General features: G+C 35.2%; 2 protein-coding genes across 2 annotated transcripts; one reads left to right on the plus strand and one right to left on the minus strand.

Moving 5' to 3' along the window:
• Window positions 1-664: 664 nt before the first annotated feature.
• LOC135695951 (uncharacterized) lies at window positions 665-6,141 on the plus strand. The gene is made up of 5 exons (XM_065215181.2): window positions 665-864; window positions 1,032-2,041; window positions 3,568-3,641; window positions 4,262-4,375; window positions 4,962-6,141. Exons 1-5 carry the CDS (start codon window positions 838-840, stop codon window positions 5,051-5,053), a joined length of 1,317 nt encoding a protein of 438 aa, XP_065071253.2. The 5' UTR covers window positions 665-837; the 3' UTR covers window positions 5,054-6,141.
• On the minus strand, window positions 4,913-17,304 carry LOC135695950 (ectonucleoside triphosphate diphosphohydrolase 4). Its single transcript, XM_065215180.2, has 9 exons — window positions 17,150-17,304; window positions 14,772-15,175; window positions 12,106-12,360; window positions 10,047-10,216; window positions 9,238-9,404; window positions 8,628-8,934; window positions 7,386-7,468; window positions 7,048-7,209; window positions 4,913-6,701 (listed from the first exon to the last, which is right to left on the minus strand). Exons 1-9 carry the CDS (start codon window positions 17,158-17,160, stop codon window positions 6,467-6,469), a joined length of 1,794 nt encoding a protein of 597 aa, XP_065071252.2. The 5' UTR covers window positions 17,161-17,304; the 3' UTR covers window positions 4,913-6,466.
• Window positions 17,305-17,347: the final 43 nt, after the last annotated feature.

Consider the following 17,347-nt stretch of genomic DNA (forward strand, 5'->3'; position numbering starts at 1 on the left):
TCTGCCTTGATTGAGACCATTCGTAAAAATAATGGGGATATTTAACGAACTGAGGGGCAAATCACTCCTAGGAAATATCGCACATCTTCGGTGGAAAAATTGTTTTATCTGAATATCTTTGGTAATATCTTTGTTTTATTTTAAGTATACTATTTACGGATTGAATTGCTACTCTCATATTTTGAACTACAAATCTAAAATGTGAAATAGAAATGAATTAAAAATCCGCCCGGCATACGAATTCTAAACTTATTCAAATAGTCTTCCTGCATTGTGATTTTCGACAACCTCAGTCAAATTCTTCTATGAATAATGAAAATAATGACATTAATATTCTCGAACGATTCCCTCCTCTGACGTCACAACCAACGAAGCACTTCACGAAAAATTACTTGAATCCACGTGTTAAGAATTCCATTCATTCGTATTGTTTTGAAGTACAATACTTTCCGGCAAAGACGGTTGACATGTGAATGAGTCAGCGCATTGGTGGTTACCACGAGAAGGTTCGATTTGTTTTGATTCGTAAGCATTAGTAATGAACTTTGCCTATTATGCAATCCATCAGTGATTCTCCCCTCTGATTGGATAAACACTGAACACTCACAGCAGCCTTACAGCTGTGATTGGTTAAACGGAACAATTGTTGAGGAGACTTCATGTCTCGTGATTTCAATTCCCGCCATTTTGACGTAAACACAGGAACCAAAACAAACGAGAAACTTGCGGTGAAAGTTGAACATATCGTATATTTGTGAACTACATTCGTGTTAGATTTTTAGAGGAAGGTTAATCAGGTCGAAGAAAAGAACTACAATATTATTTGCAAGGATTTTTATGACGAGACTCCACAAATTTCATCAGGTAATTGTTTCGGATTATTGCTTTTAAATGCTGGAGAACGGTATCGGTTTTACACTACATAGCAGTTTTTTATTTCCACCGGTAGAGTGCAAGTTTCACTTTTAGTAAAACATTTTAGCTAACATTTTTAGCTATCATAGCTAACATTTGTTTTTATTTATCTGTAGCTTCCTCAATTAGAAGTGGAGCTACCGTATACAGAACTGTTTGGTTCGCCTTCACCGGTGTATAATGAAGAACTAGTGGAGGACTGTGGTTATGTGGTGGAGAGCCCCGGCCAAGCTTCAAGCTCGCTTGCGAGTGACACAGCGAGCAGCGATTGGGAATGGATGCAGGAGTATGGAGACATATCATACGCATTGGAAAACTGCCCTGGAGTATACGAAAGATGCATTAACATCAATGACATCTGCTGTAAGAATGACAGACAGCTTACAGGGCCTACTTTAGCAGAACTGAATGAAATACGGGCTCTCTCACCTTTGATTAACCCAGATATGAAAAGACTGCATCTTGTCGCCACTAAAGTTGAGAACGATAAACTAGAGCAATTTTCTGAATGTAATGGTAACAGGCCTAACCGATCATATTTATCAGAATTAAACAGACCTATTCCAAAAAAGTTGTCAGCTCAAGAACCCGTTGTTCCTATTTCTCAAATGAAGAATGAAAATATCCCCACGAATTTGCGTCGGATGCTGTTATATGGAGCTAACAGACCTGGTGCTCTGAACAGCACGGTTAGTCCAGAAAAGAGCAATCGTAAGGAGTTAAACGAAGCTCGGGAACTGAAAAACAGCACTGAAAAAACCAGTCATTCTAGTGAAGAAAAAGAATCAGCTGAAGTGTTGGGAAAATCATTACCATCCGACGCAGAATCTGTAAGTGACATTTCTGATAGAGAAAGTGCAATAGCTGACGACGAGGATATGAGTTCTGGCAGCGATGAGGATGATGAAGAGGACGACGAGGCAACCCCCACCAAACGATTCGGTAGTTCGCGGAAAAGGAAGCGCAGCGAAGCGGAAGACATGACCCCGAATCCCAAAAAGTTGTATGAAATTGGAAAGCAGCTAGAGAAGTTAAACAGAATAATAAATGGCCTAAGACCAATGAATCAATCTTCCATAAATGCGAAAAACAAGACACGGCGAGAGAAGAACAAGCTTGCCTCCAGGTTTGTTTTTGTTAATTCCAGTTGTGCAAGAGCTGTTTTGTTTTGATCTACAAGATACGGATCATGAGCAAGACCAGCTTCTGTTTTTCGATGTTTTGGGAGGAAAATCTTGCTTGAGTGTGAGGCAAATCATAAGCATATTTTCAAGGAACGTTTTTTGAAAGCTAAAAAGTATGCAGTAGCGATTTAAGGTTACCCTTTCAATACAATTACAGCGGCATTGACAGTCGCCTTGTAATTGTGTAACCGTTCACATTACACGATGATCTGACGTCATTGTTATCAGATTGTACTTTTGATTCGATGGGAAATTGGCATTGCTTGTGAAAAATACCAAAATGATTTGATATGATTTAAAAAAGATTACACAAGCAATTGTCACTTTGAAGAATTATAATTTGTAGCAATTTTGTTTGCAAGTTGTTAAACAGAGTTACATAACTCCTACCAGAGTGAAAGCCCAAAGCCCAACACAATACCAGACTGAGCTACTGTTATTCCACCCCAGGGGGGCACTCTGCACATAGACATACGGGAGGGGGGGGGTAGGTCCAAGAAATTTAAAGGCCACCCAAAAATATCAGCTCATTTTCAATAAGACCCAAAAATATCAGTTTTACTTTTATCTTGTACCCAAAAATATCACAAATTGGAATTTTGGGTGAGATAGTATGACATAGCTGTAAGTTATAAGATCTGCAATTCAAAAAAGCCGTAAATAGTTGCAGTTACCATTACCACACATGGAGCAAATGTTCAATTTGGATATTTACAACAATTGAAACTGAGAATATCTAGTATCACATCATATATCATGATGTATATAATTTAAAAAAAAATTCCTTGAAAATTTATGATGATAATGAATAACTTCAATAAGAAGGGCACATATTGCCCCCGCTGCATCTGTTGGCAGAGGGCAGGGGGCGATTGCCCCTGTTGCCCCAGTGCTGCAGGTGTCCTTTATGTTTTCAGCCCCTTGGTAAGACATCGTTTGACTTCTCTAGCATATTTCGTGCCATATAAAGTTGACATTGAGTACAAAAAGTAGCATTAAAACTTCCAAAGAGTATGGTAACATGACTCCCGACGTGACTTGAAGTGGGTAAAATAAACCTCAGCGAATTAGATCCATGAACAATACATTTGATTTGGATATGGAAATCTCACGAATACCCAAAAATATCAGTGTTTCTAAATTTGATACCTAGAAATATCATAATTGTATCTACTATTTTTGCAGGACCCAAAAATATCATTTCTGACAAATATTTAACCCAAAAATATCACTTTTGGCAAACATTTGACCCAAAAATATCGGACTGACCCCCCATATGTCTGTGTGCCAAGTGCCCCCCCCTGGGAATTCCACTTCCAATTTTTTCCAAATTCTGATTTCATGTTGGCTTTAGTACCATCTATATAGCCCAAAAAGTCAGGTATTTCTTTACACTGACATTGAATATCTAATAATTAAGTATAGCTGTGCAGGCGTTTGATAAAAGTTAAAATTTTCATTGTTGCAGAGCATGCCGTCTAAAGAAAAAAGCTGGACATGAGGCAAACAAGATTAAATTTTCTGGCTTGAATCAAGAGAACAGTAAGATACATTCACAGTTTTGGTTGTAATAACCTGCAGTTACATATTACATGGTTAATGTCTAAATAGCATGAATGGATTATCATTTCAATTTTGTACTAATTTCATATGATTTTTCAACAAGAAAAACAAATGAAGTAAATAAATGCTAAATAAGTTATTAATATTTGTCAAAATTTTAGGATTGCTTCCCCCATTTGATGGATTTGATATGAGTCAGGATACTTGTATCAATATTCAAAGGCCACCAATCCACAAATTGGACCTCTGCATATAAACTCCCTTGAAAAAGCCCTTCCCCTTTAAAGAGCCCGCCCTTTGAAAGAGCCCTTCCCCTTGAAAGAGCCCCTCCACTTGAAAGGGCCCCTCCCTTTGAAAGAGCCCCCAATATGAGATCCTCCATAGAAACCCCTATTTCATCAGGCTATTTATAGAGTTGTAAATAGAAAAGTAAATGACCCTTCTGGATGCAAGAGCTTAAGTTAACATGAATAATCACAAAAATACAATAAGAATATATATAGATTTACTTTCTTATAATATTAAGTTTAATTGTTTCATAACATAGTTTAAAAAAGTCTTTCTCTGAATCTCTAAAAGAGGTTGTTTTGTATTTTCAGAGTGCTTGACTGATTTGATACACGAAGTGAAAGAGCTCTTAATCAGAAATCTGAAAGAAGATGTTCCAAAGCATTCTTGGCTACTCCTTGAGAGGAAGATTGATAATTCACTTGGTATGCTTTAATCCTCGTTTTTTGAACTTTCATATTCTGTCCCCACTCTTTATGTAGCAACTCACAGAAGTCTTTTAAAAATTGAAAAAGTACTGGGTAATGGTAGGTCATATTATTTTAAATAGTCGGTCAGAGAAAACATCGCATTAAAAGTATAGAGCAGTGAAAAGATGTATAAAAGGGCTTTTTGAAAAATCCATTGGCTATGCCTTCTTGCACTTGCAATGGGTCACCATTGGGGGACATTTGCATCCCCTTTTGGTAAAATTGGCATGAAAAGGGCATGGTCAATTTTTGTTTTGTTCTCCAGAGCTTAGTGGTTGGTGCTACCACTGGGTGCTTCCACAGGGCATTTCCACAGGGCACTTCCACAGGGCACTTCCACAGTGCACTTCCACAGGATACTTCCACTGGGCATTTCCACTGGGCTTGGTGGAACCTTCCATATTAGACGAATTTTCTACTATGATCACAAAAGATCTCTCCAATGAATCATATGCCTACAACTTTTTTTCTTAATGTTGATCCCAATTCAATTTTATATCCATTTTAGAGATTTGATTCTAGTTTTTATTCCATATTGCAGAAAACCAAGTTGCTGGTAAAGTTTCTGAATATGTTGATTCAACATTATTTAAATTAAATGAATCAACTAAAATGGCTGGTACCCCAAAGTGAAGTGTGACACACTTTTTTGTAATATTATTTTTCATTAAATTAAATGAATCTAATTACATTCTCATCAAATATTAACTACATCAATGCATTTTCATCTAGCTTTCTAGGTGAGGGTTTAAATATCAGTCTTTAACACATATTCATAGAAAAACAAACAACATTTATTGTGAGGCTCTCACTTAACTTGCTTTAAAATTTCATTTATTCACTGTTTGTAACATTAAACATTTGTAAATAGAAACAATCGTTGTCTGGACTGTGTAAATCCTGTCTGGGACAGAGGTACTTGTGTTGTAGCAAATCTTTTTTAAGGCCCTGATGAGGCCACTAGAAGAGCCACCAGAAAATCAAATTTAGTTTTTAACTATTGACTACATTGAGAATCTCAGTGCAATTGCACAAAAATGTTCTCTGGGTTTTGGCTTAACATTATCTTGCTTCATAGTTTCAAGTTGTAAAGTTGAGAATAATATAATTACTTTTTCCCATTTGATGTTGCAATTCAGGATTATCAGTTTTCAGTGAAAAGTAAACACAAATCTTTCAGTAGAAGACAATTTAACCAACTCAAACTTAATAATTTTGGCTTGCATTCTAAGACTTGAAGTAGCACAAATACTCTCATTGGTTTCAAATCAGAGAAGTAATTTGTATGGTAGGTGATGTAATGGTTTTTCATCGAAATTTGGTAAATAACATTGCTTTTGCAAATGTTCAAAGTTTATTATTAGTTCATTTATCAGTAAATTAATGTCTTAACTTTAGATTGCAATAAACAGAAAGTTGCATGCATAACACATAGCGTGATGTGTTCAAATGTGATATGTCAATTTTGTTACTTTATGTTTTAGTTAGTAACTATTGGAAAGGTTTGAATTGCATATAGAAAATAACTTCAAATTATCTTGTAAAATAGTGTAAGATATATGTAAATAGAGACTGTCCTTTAATTTGTCAGTTGAATCTGAAAGGGTGAATTTGCAAATTGTGTATATACAACTAAAGGTTGCCTCCAGTGTATTGTGTATTTGAAATTTACTTGTAAAGTAACTGTTTCCTTTTTAGCATTAAACGAGTCTGTAGCAAAACAGTTGGTTTTATTTTTGTATTTGTCTGAAGCAAAACAAATTTTCAGTGTAAGTTAGTGTGTTGACAATGACTGGAAAAGAAAAATCATTGTCAGCAATAGGCGTCTTGTTGAAAGAAATATGAGCTTCTTGCTTTGAAATATGAGATACTCAATTTAACGTCCGTTTTACATTCTTTGATCAGATCCTGACTGTCCCTTCTTTCTCTCAAATCCCTTTCTATCACTTCAACCAATGATACGAGAAATCTCAGAATAACCAGAAAAATCTCGAATGAAAAGACACTTTTGAAGATAATAATAAATACCAAGAATTCTATTAAAATCTACACTTTGACACGGATATCTTGAGGGTAATTCACAATAGCTTCGCTTGTGTATTGTTTGCTACTCGTATAAAAAGTCGTTTTTCTAATTTTTCTACAATAAATAAAAACAGCTGTGCATACTACGAAACAACACAAGAACAGAATTGCTGAAAACATTCTGTGGTCGAATGTCAGCCATAAACCAAACGCATCCATTGTCCTGTATGAGTTTGTATGTTGCTGTTGTATGTCCCTGAGGAAACATAAATAGAAAGCAGAGATAAATTTTAAGGGATCGATCATATGTTTATAAAGATAATAATAACATAACACATGCCAACGGGATAGAAGGTAACTACAGTATAAAAAAACCAGTTAATCTAGCTTGGATATGTTTGTCACTTGAGTTTCGAAGTCCGCTTGTGAAAGCGTGGGCCCACCTCAAAGAATACAAGCAAAAACGCAAACACAATTTGTTTCCAGAATTGTAGAAATGTTACTATGACAATACAATCTGGTTACTAATCACTACATGTTGCCATGCACACAAAGACAAAAGTGACCATAGAAACGCATACAGTTGTCTCTGAATAGCTAACCTGAGCGGCATGAATCGCGTCCTATACAACATTGCTCCAAGTGTCCACTGAATTTCTTTTCCATTAACCATCAATGCCGATGTTAGTCCTCGATAACCTCGCGGAAATTTCAGTCCATAATGCAACACGGTCGTCATCCACGCAGATTTAAAACACTGAGATCTTAAAATCGAAACGAAATCTCCAAAATCAAGGGAAATTGTGCATTTTCAAAATAAGGAAACTAAAATAGAAATTATCTCAGCAAAAGATGATATCATAATAGGTGAAACATAACTCACTTTGCAACATAACTTTCCTATAGATTACCAATTATTACATGATCAAAAGTCACTCACCGAAGTCTGTTACTGTCAGCTTTTGGAAACAACCCAAGATCGTAATATTTTTTATTTATTGCCCATGTACGGGAGCAAAAATCCTAAAACAAGAAAAGACTCGTACAAAAACCAAGATGGGATCTGCTAAGGAACCGATTATTTACTGAGAAAAGTTTTTCAATATGATAATAATATTTTTCAATATCACAAAATCATAATAAAACAGCCCGTGAAAGAAGATCACAAGCATAGATGGTCACTGCAAGTTGTCAATTGATCCAGATTGTACTAAATTAGTTTTCATGTAGATATGTTATCGAAAGAATCTATGATACAATCAAATCACAGAATCTTTACATTTGAAAGCTAGAAATGAATACATTGGTCTGTTGAAGCTCTTAATGGTAAAACAGGCTGCATTCACAAACATTGCGACTGCTAATAATCTTTCTCTTGTTCTTCAACATCTACTTGATAGCGCCGAATTCCAGCCTGGTCAATCACGGAATCGACAATATGTTTTGAGAATCATCCACGTTCCAACATTCGAAACCATTTAACTATTTGATCAGAGGATCTTTGATCAATTTTCTTTGCACTATGTTTATGTATTCATCCCCATCATTTTGAAAATTTCAATTTCTCAAAACACTATTCAATCGTATACCTATGTCACTAGTAAGATGTGGAGATCACAAGAAACAGTAATATTGCGACAAAGTCACATAAACAGGATTACATTTAAGTGAACAAAGTATGTGAAACCGCACAGGGTTAATTTAAGGCCAGATTTTGTAGTTGTAGTAGCAATATAACGAAAAAGGAGGTTTGACCGCTATCTGCAAAAGCCTTTTTCTGCGATGTATAAAAAGGAGTTGATCTTTTAATTGTAAAACCATCCCAACTTCCATTTATGGGCTAGCTTCCTTTTGTTACCGGTTTATAAAAAGTTCAGAAGCAATGATGAAACTTGGATTAGATACAAACATTTGCAGAAACAGAGTAAACGTTAATGAAGGAGAAAATGTTGGTATAACCTTGATGAATTACTTAATTGATTTCTGAACAACCAAATAGTAGGAATTTAGAGAAACTGCAAAAACTCTTAATGAACTGGGATAAGAAGGCTTAAGTAGCTGTCAGCTCTTTGGAAATGATATGCTAAAAATTGATAAACACTAAAAAGAAAATTTTTTTCCATCACTGATAAACACTACAGAAAAATTTCACCAAAATAAAAATGCATTTTTATGCACATACCACAGCCATCTGATCCATCTTATCACCTTCATAGGAAGCCCCCATTCGCAGCACATCTTGGGTTGAATACCAAAATTCTGCGAATCCATAAAACTCTGAATTTTTAAAATCAATTGAAGGCTGGTGCTTGCCATTTAATGAACAAGGTTTCCTTTTACAAGTTGCAGTCGTATTAAGTAATTGGAGAAGGTCACGCTGGCACTCGCGAAATCGACCTGTTCCTTTTAAGTTGTACCGTCGATGTTTATAGGCCCCTTCGTCAGTGAAGTCTTTTGGGAGGCAAGGATCAACAATGCGGGAGCCTTTGCTAGAGGAAAAAAACGTTAAAAAGCTTATGCATTAGATGACACAAGTAATTTGTTTGATAGCTTGTTTTAACCTCAATATGTGTTTGTTATTAAGGAAATATCCTTGCTTGATAAAAAGACATCAAAGAAAAAAACATATGATAAGCAGCAATCAGGTTTAGATAATGGGGTTCTTTGTGAAGATTTTTTGGTCTTTATTTGATGACTTTCTGATACTATTTTCCTGAATAAGATTCAGTTTATGGTTACAGGATCTATAATAATTGGGAACCTCAAATACACTGAACTTCAACACTACTTACTTCAGTGAGTGTGAATTTCTTTTTAGCAAAATTTCCAAATACTTCTGTCGTGCAACAACTGTACCGACACCGAGGAAAGTCGTCACGTATACTTTGTATCGATGAATGGTGTTGTGAGAATCGCATCCAAGATTGATATCGACACTGAGATCTTGTGGAAGAGAGACCTATGACACGTAAATATCAGGTATAGACAATTTGCAGTTATGATAGATTACTAACTAATAAAGAATTTACAAAATGCAAACAGACTAGTACTGCTGTTATGAAAGACTCTTACAAGTTAATGTTGCTAAATAATTTGTTTTTCGGTTGAATGAAATGCGTTAAAAAACAATCAATAAAAAGGTTTGAGTGTGCTCATTCACTTTGCAACAAAAATTCAGCACTTTAGATTTTAAGGTTAATACGAATGAATATCTTTTTCTTGGGCATGCCAGTACGAGCTTAGAAGGAAATTCTATTAAGAAAGTACTATAGAAAGATATAAAGTGGCATTGAGACTTGCTGGGAATTAAAAGATGATTTTATCTGTTGGGATATCGAGCGATAATTTGCAGGGTAAAATGATTAAGGTCAAAGCAAATGACTACAGCTCCTTACAAAAATGATTTTCTTTGGCAACAATATGTTGCGAATGGAAATAGGGTAAGATAGAAAGTCTAGAAAATGTGGTGTTCGCACGGTCCTAAACAAGTAATAGGTGTTACAAAACCCCGAAAACGACTTGTTTTTGAGAGGAAGGATTTTAATGTTCATCTAGGTGCAACCCTATGTCAGGAAGTTGAAAATCGAGAGGACAATCTTACATTTTGAGCGACCTCATAAGCAATTTGCATGGATGCACCACCCATTTCTATGCATCCGACAGTCCTTTTTCTGTGAATTGGTGCCACTGTGCTGGCGGGCGTGGAGTGGAGATCACGAGAGTGGTCAAAGCGACCAAGAATGTAATTGATGGCTATCCAGAGGTAGATGCCTAAAATGAAAAAGTCAAAGAATCAAATTTTTAATGGTTGTAAAAAAATAATGAAATAATGTCATTATTAACTTAACATGGTGTTAGATTTGGCAGTCATCTGACGAGATAAGACGAGCAAAAACTTGATCCTCAGAACCATTCCCATCCCGTCGTTTTGTGGAGAGGTTGCCAAATGGTAGATTAACATACATTTTGACATCAGTTCACAAAATTTATACTAAAAATATGATAACAAAATTGTTGAAACAAATCGATGTTGACAAAACACGCAAGCATCTAAAAAGCTTCTTATCGCATAATCAGATAGCAGGCATCTGCATCTGGTTTAAATCTTCTTTCATTATATCGATCTCAAAAGATAAGAGCCATGGCAATAAATAAAATTGGGAAGGATATATCCTTGCGATAAGATTTAACGCTGGATAATTTTGTAAGTGTTCGTATCCTGTTAAAAAGTGTTTTGCTTTCCCTGCTTCTACGTTGTCTCAGCATTCTATTTTCATAGGCAGATAAAGCACCGACACAATCTTTTTTATATAATCCAATGAAAAGTAACAATACATAGTACTGTCTACGCTACTAACAGGAACTACTTTACAATACTACTGGGACGAAAACCCCCGGGGAGCAAAAGACTGTGTCACCCCAAGGGCATTGACATATATATATATATATACATAAATATAAGAATAGGAAATAAAATAAAAAATACGTTACAGAAAAAAAAATAAAATAAAATGGTTACGTGGTGTATATTTTTAATTGAAACGACCTTATTCAAACCGACTTGTATTGCAGATGATGCATTCACAAAAATATATATACACAAATACACAAAAATATACACACAAATTATTCTCCAAAAGCTACACATGTTTTCAAATCACATGTTTCAAAGTCCTATGAATCAGAATTTTTATTTTGACGATTAAAGGCACAGCCAAAACATTCCACACCAACGTTGGCCATTGTCCTGAGTTTTGATAAAAAGCATTAACGCAAGCAAACTCTAATGATTAACACAGGTGAACAAATGATTGGTTGTCCAAGAAAACATGTTATTCTCGAATCCTAGTCACAAAATAAGGTGCTCACGTGGCATCGATACAAACTATCAAATCACTATCAAAGGAGTAATTTTGGCATTTGATTTGAGCAGCATTTCTAACTACTAAAATTTCGAACGAATGCACTCGGCAGGTTACAAATCAGTGAGAGATATAACATTTTATTCACAAATCAATGACTAGAAAAACAAAGTTTAGAATGGTAGAAAAGAATGCCTAGATTTGTTAGTACCTCGAAACACTATACTGTTCTTCCATAGCAACAACTTTGTAAGAACATGGGCCAAATTTTTTCAAAAATTACGAACAAAGTAAAAAAATTCGAGCCTGAGGAACTTACAAATGAAAGAGCGTTATACCAACATTTTTGTTAGGGGTATTTTTGTCACGGCAGGGTATACCTTTTGGCAATATTATTAAAATATTACACATTCCTTATATACATCACATCTTATTCTGCAGTATAATATATGACTTCAACTTACACGAAAAAATCAAGAAAAAACTAAGAAAAACCCAGCCTCGAAGTTTTGGAAAAATTAGGAACAGACAGACTGAATCTCAATTTCCTTGTTTTTATAAAAGGAGTGCATCCTGCGATGCATTTTAAAACTTCCTGCCTTACTGTGAATTATGTTTTCGTTTGTAAAATTGATTAATATTGATATCTCAAAATGCAGGTACCAAATATCCATCTGCTATATCTAGTGGGACTGGCGAATAAATTTTTAATCACAAAATGCCAGATTTTAGCCACAGAAATGAATCTAAAGCTGTGATCTTAAGAACATCATAAAATTTTTAAGAAGGAAATGTTACCTTCTTGTTTGCCAGAGATAACTTCGACCTGCGAAGGCGATAAATGAAAGCTATATCTTTTCGGTATATTCACCCTTAGGTCTTCAAGAATTGCATTTTGGTTCACCTTAGTCAGAAGTCTCATGCCGGCAGTTGCCAGAATAAAAAGCGGTGTCTCCCTGTGTCTTGTTTTGGGTACATGTGACGCTGCATAGTCTAATAGTGGCCTAAGGTAATCGGTTGCATTCCAAGGTCTATTAGCCAGGGAAGAAATACCTGCAATATAGAAGAAATTCTCAATCATATCGCAGTTTTCTACAAAAAGAACTGAAATCATGCATATTTTAGTAAATATTGCTTTGCTTTAGATTAAATAACTCGACCCAAGATAACCGACTGCTAGATCTGCTATTTAAGATAAGAGCAAGAAATTAAAAGTTGCACAGCTGTTAAAATGTATTGCGCGATCATCTTATCAAAATACGAACGTATAAGATAACAACAAGACCAAGAGCATTGTGACGTAAGTTATGTAGAATTCTGATAGAAGGTGGGGCTCAATTGGGCGTGGTAAATCGTGCCTTTAGAATAGATCAAAATTATTTTACTATAAAGGAAACATAATTTTGATCTGTGAACCGCTTCAAGGTCTATGCACAGCCCCTACTGTACTTTGCAATTACAGGCGAAATTGTTTTAGTTAAATTTCAGTATAGAAGCTTGTTTTCCATATCCTCCTGTAGGAGGTAATGAAATTTCAGTAACTGACATCCCTGACCTAAAACATGTGTGATAGGACCAGCGTTCGAGAAACAGCATAAAGTTTTTTTGTCAGTTTGAGGCACTGTTTCAAAAAGGATCTCACTAGGTCAATTTGTAATGGTATCATACTTAAGATTTGGAACTCTCTTAGTACACAGCCTGTTTTACGTGGAGATTACAAAAATGTGTTTAAAAAATTCTTTACAGTAAAAAAATCCTTGATATTGAGTACTTAGCTTCCAAAGAACCTCATCTACATTTACTTTTATCCAATGAATGGTCAAGGAGACAGATTTACTGTGAGACAAAGTTGAGCGTTGAAAATATTTTATAAAATTTTCGATTCAGAAAATGAGCCACCAGCTTTTAAAAAGTAATGTGGAAGTCACTTTGAGGTAACTGAAAACCAAAAGGAGGTTAGGGTAGATATAAAATCATTAAAAGCTGGAGGTGAATGTGTAGCAAACAAGTTCAAAGAATCATTTAACATAGAGAAGGACAAAGAAATTACTTATTTATTCTGACACACGAGAGAAGACAAAAACGCCTTAATTCGGACCAATAACCTATGGAGTTAAATGCTCAAACTTTAGACATGAGTATTGAAGAAACAGTCAAAAAAGAGTGGGTGAACTTCCACCTCATGAGCAAGAAAAGTACAGAAAAAGTTACTTGAAGGCTATTCATAAACATAACATTAAATAAGGTCACTAAAAGGGGGAGGAATATAGAAAATTCTCACAAGAAATGATGCAGTTATTAAAGAAATCAAAAGCTACATTCAGATGTCAACAACCTAAGAAATGTTTATGATGGTGGGATGACTAGATTTAAAATTGATCTAAGAAGCAAACTCATTAGTTCTGAGAGAGTGGTGTGGTACAAGGTGACACACTCTCGCCATTCTTATTTATATTCGCCTTCTAAAACATTTTATGGAAGAGCAGGTCTAGGAAGCAATAGGATCAATATAAATGGAGAAAAATAGGCCAACTAAAGATTTGCAAATGACAATATATGGTTTGTTGAAACTGAAAGAACACTTTGTATGTTGCAGTTTGAAAAAGAAGGAAGAGGGATGATAAGCAAATACAGGAACGAAAGAAAAAAATTGTCTGTAGCCAGAAAGCAAAGCTGTCAGTTTGTAAAGGAATTCAGCAGAAAAACGAAATTCTACATAAGTAAAGGAATATAACAATGTTAGCAAGGAGATAGAGGGAAGAACTTTCAAGGAATTGTAGATATTTAGATGGTAGTGCAGACTTCTAAGGAATTTGTCTATAAAGCTCTGTTTGAAATGAAGGGAAATGGAAGGTATTGTAACTCCTGTGGTGACATTAGGAATGTATGTTAGGGCTCTCACAGTGGCACAAGTAGCAGTCACACAACAAAGCATTGAGAGAGTGATGTTGGGAATGCTAAAGTACGAATGAAGACCATAGCATATTGTCATACATGGAGTAGAGCAGATGCAAAAGCAATGGCGAGAATGTGATGAGAATGAAAGCTGGTCATAGACTGCAGAATGGATGTCTTGTTAAAAAAAAGGAAGACTGAAGGCAAGACAGAGACACACAGCCACTTGTATGACTTGGATAGGGAAAAAAACGACTACAATACTTTGAAATTAACTTGAATGTCATGGATCCCACTTAAATTCAATTTGTTAGTCATCCACCATGCCTAAATAAGAAATACCACCTGTCCGATAAGAATTTTACCCAGGTCTACCTGATTTTAAAAAAAGATGCAACTTCCTTGGTTTCTCCCAAATGACATGTTCTCAAGTAGACCTAGATGCTTGTTATCTAGCATGTTTTATTGCAATATAAAAGCTAGTTATACCAATTTTGAGACAACAATTCAGACCAACTGGCTGATATGATAGGTACCAGTCACAGAATAGAAAGTAAGCGTGTTATCACCTGGTTTGATTTTCATTCTGACTGGATGATTGTCATGATCCATCATTTGATGCAATTTAAGAAGTTCATGAGGATTGCCACTATGTGGTGGCCAGTAGTAGATGAATACTCTTGATCCACTGCTACCACAGTCAATAACTATCCCATAGTGAAATGCTGTTTTGTCTGTATGCATGTTAATTGATTTTTCATAACGATGAATAACATCTTTGTTGGGGTCTCTGCTTGTAATCCATAGAACAAATAAAATAAGTACAACAACAAGGATGACAACACTTGGGAAAACCATCTTTCTCATAATCTTTTTTGTTCTCTTCCACTGCGTAGAATTTGGCTGTGTTGAGTTTTTGAATATGATAAATACATTCTGACAACATAGTTCAACCTTTGGATTCAGTGAAACTCTAAATAAAAAATAACATTGAAAATCTTCAGGTTTAGATATTTCTTTTTACTGAGACATGTTATGTCTGAACAGCAAACTAACAACTACCATTCTGGGTAAAAAGGTTCAGAGAAAAAATGTTTTTTGGGCAAATAGATTACACAGGCCAACAAGCTCATTGGAAACTGGGTCTGACATCCTTTGCAGTCACATCAAGCAGGTCCATGCATTCAGGTACAGGGGTCTAGCAAACTTAAAATTAATCATGTTTTTGGCTAAATCTGACAATGATCTGATATACGTTAAGGTAATGTATTCCTTTTTGTTACAGTTGTTGCCCATATGAATATTGCTGGAAACATATCCTAATTCTTTTAAGCCAAATGTCTGGAGAATAAACATCACTAATCATAAACTTACTGGTTTGTCTGCTGAGTATGGCACTTAGGATGATATCTTGCAAGCACATAGTCAGTTCAATGAGGTTCTAAATTGACCAAACCTCATTTTGCCAATTATTTTAAGTAAAGAGCAACTGAAAATTTGGCATGAATTTCAAGTTTTGCAGTGCTAGACCAAGCCTTTGCATGTATCTGGTAATATTCTACAAACTGGCACACAAATTTTCCTTTGTTGTTTTGGCAAGTAAAAAATTCTTAAAAAGTAATTTGATAATGTGCTGTAAACTGTAACAATTAATGCAATAAATATTCAATTGTCTGGCTCAAAGCAGATCATTTTGGGCAGATATATAAGGCATTTATTGGTATTTCTGTGCTTCCTAAAGTTATTTTCTTTTTATTAAACAGTCAAGTATTTTGTTGTTTTGAAGGATTTTTTCAAGACGTGAATCTGTGACATGAATGACAAGACATTACTTTTCTCCTCCTGTATTGCTCAATTGATTACTGATCACAAAAATAGACCATCTCTGAGTTAGCAATGTCAAACATGATGGAATTCTATTGTTTTATTGCTAGTTCAAATCGATCAGGTGGAGTAAACCAGAAAAAATTCATGGTGGATAGAGACCGTTCTTTTATCTTTTTGGTTCTGAAACTTCTCTAGAATAAAAAAAAAAATATGAATTTTTTTGATTAACAGTGGACCTTGTTTGAGCCATACAAGCATTTCCATATCTTGATGATAAAGACCACTATTGTATTTATTGCAGATTTTGTCCCACTTGTGTCATGGCGTTGCAAACTCTGAGATGGTCTATAAAGCACCTTTGAATAATTATTCCAGAGCCAGTGTGGAATCCATGTAGCTTACACCAGATATATCTGGCGTTGACTAACGATTTCCCATTGTATTTCTATTGTTTATTGGCATATGTCCGGCGTGAGCTTCACATGGATTCCACCCTGGTTTCAGAGTCAGTTCTTGGGTTGCACTTCAGAACTCAATTTTAATTGACAATCCTTATAATGGGTTTTGTCACTTTACTAGGGGTAACATTGTGCCAAAATAATTTCCATATCACTATAATACTGAGGGAGAACATACCATTGCAGCAAACAGCTACTAACTACCCAAATAGCTCTTCTTGGTTACGCTGCTAAAATACTGAGCCAACAATTTCACTTCTCCTTAATTCAACAACTTTTGTAAGTAATGGTTAATGGCAGGTTAATCCACAGAATTATTAGATAGATATTATAAAATAGGTATTTGAAAGACTACGAGGAAGCTGACATAAGTAATAATACTGTGACGGAGCTTATATGTAGATTCACGTCATATCTAAAGTGGTTGATATACATGTAGGATCTAGTGACTCTACTTTCTTTTGACTGAGCTCAAATAAAACAAAAAATATTTGTTGCCTAAAAAGTACGGTTAACATAATTTTTCAGTTTTTTCAGCCTTCGATCTTTAGCCTTAGGCCTGACAACTGGTTATGTTCTACATAATAAACATTGCTGGTGGTAACTACCAGCAGCACTTTTGTTTTCTAGCCTATGAGAAATAAAATTATAAATATACACACCTCCCAACCATTGTAGAAAAACAATTTGCACAAGTAAAATACTAAACCATTTTATAATTCAGATTTTGTATGCAAATAACAAAAACTTATCCACAGCAACTATCTTGACGTGGAAATTTGACAGTTTCTCTAGACTAGCCTCGGTTGCGATACGGATGTTTTCCTTTGTAATCCATTGCGAGGCTCTATCAAGGCATT

The sequence above is a fragment of the Rhopilema esculentum genome, chromosome 14, assembly GCF_057945365.1.
Source record: "Rhopilema esculentum isolate cy_ngs chromosome 14, ASM5794536v1, whole genome shotgun sequence".
NCBI lineage: Eukaryota > Metazoa > Cnidaria > Scyphozoa > Rhizostomeae > Rhizostomatidae > Rhopilema > Rhopilema esculentum.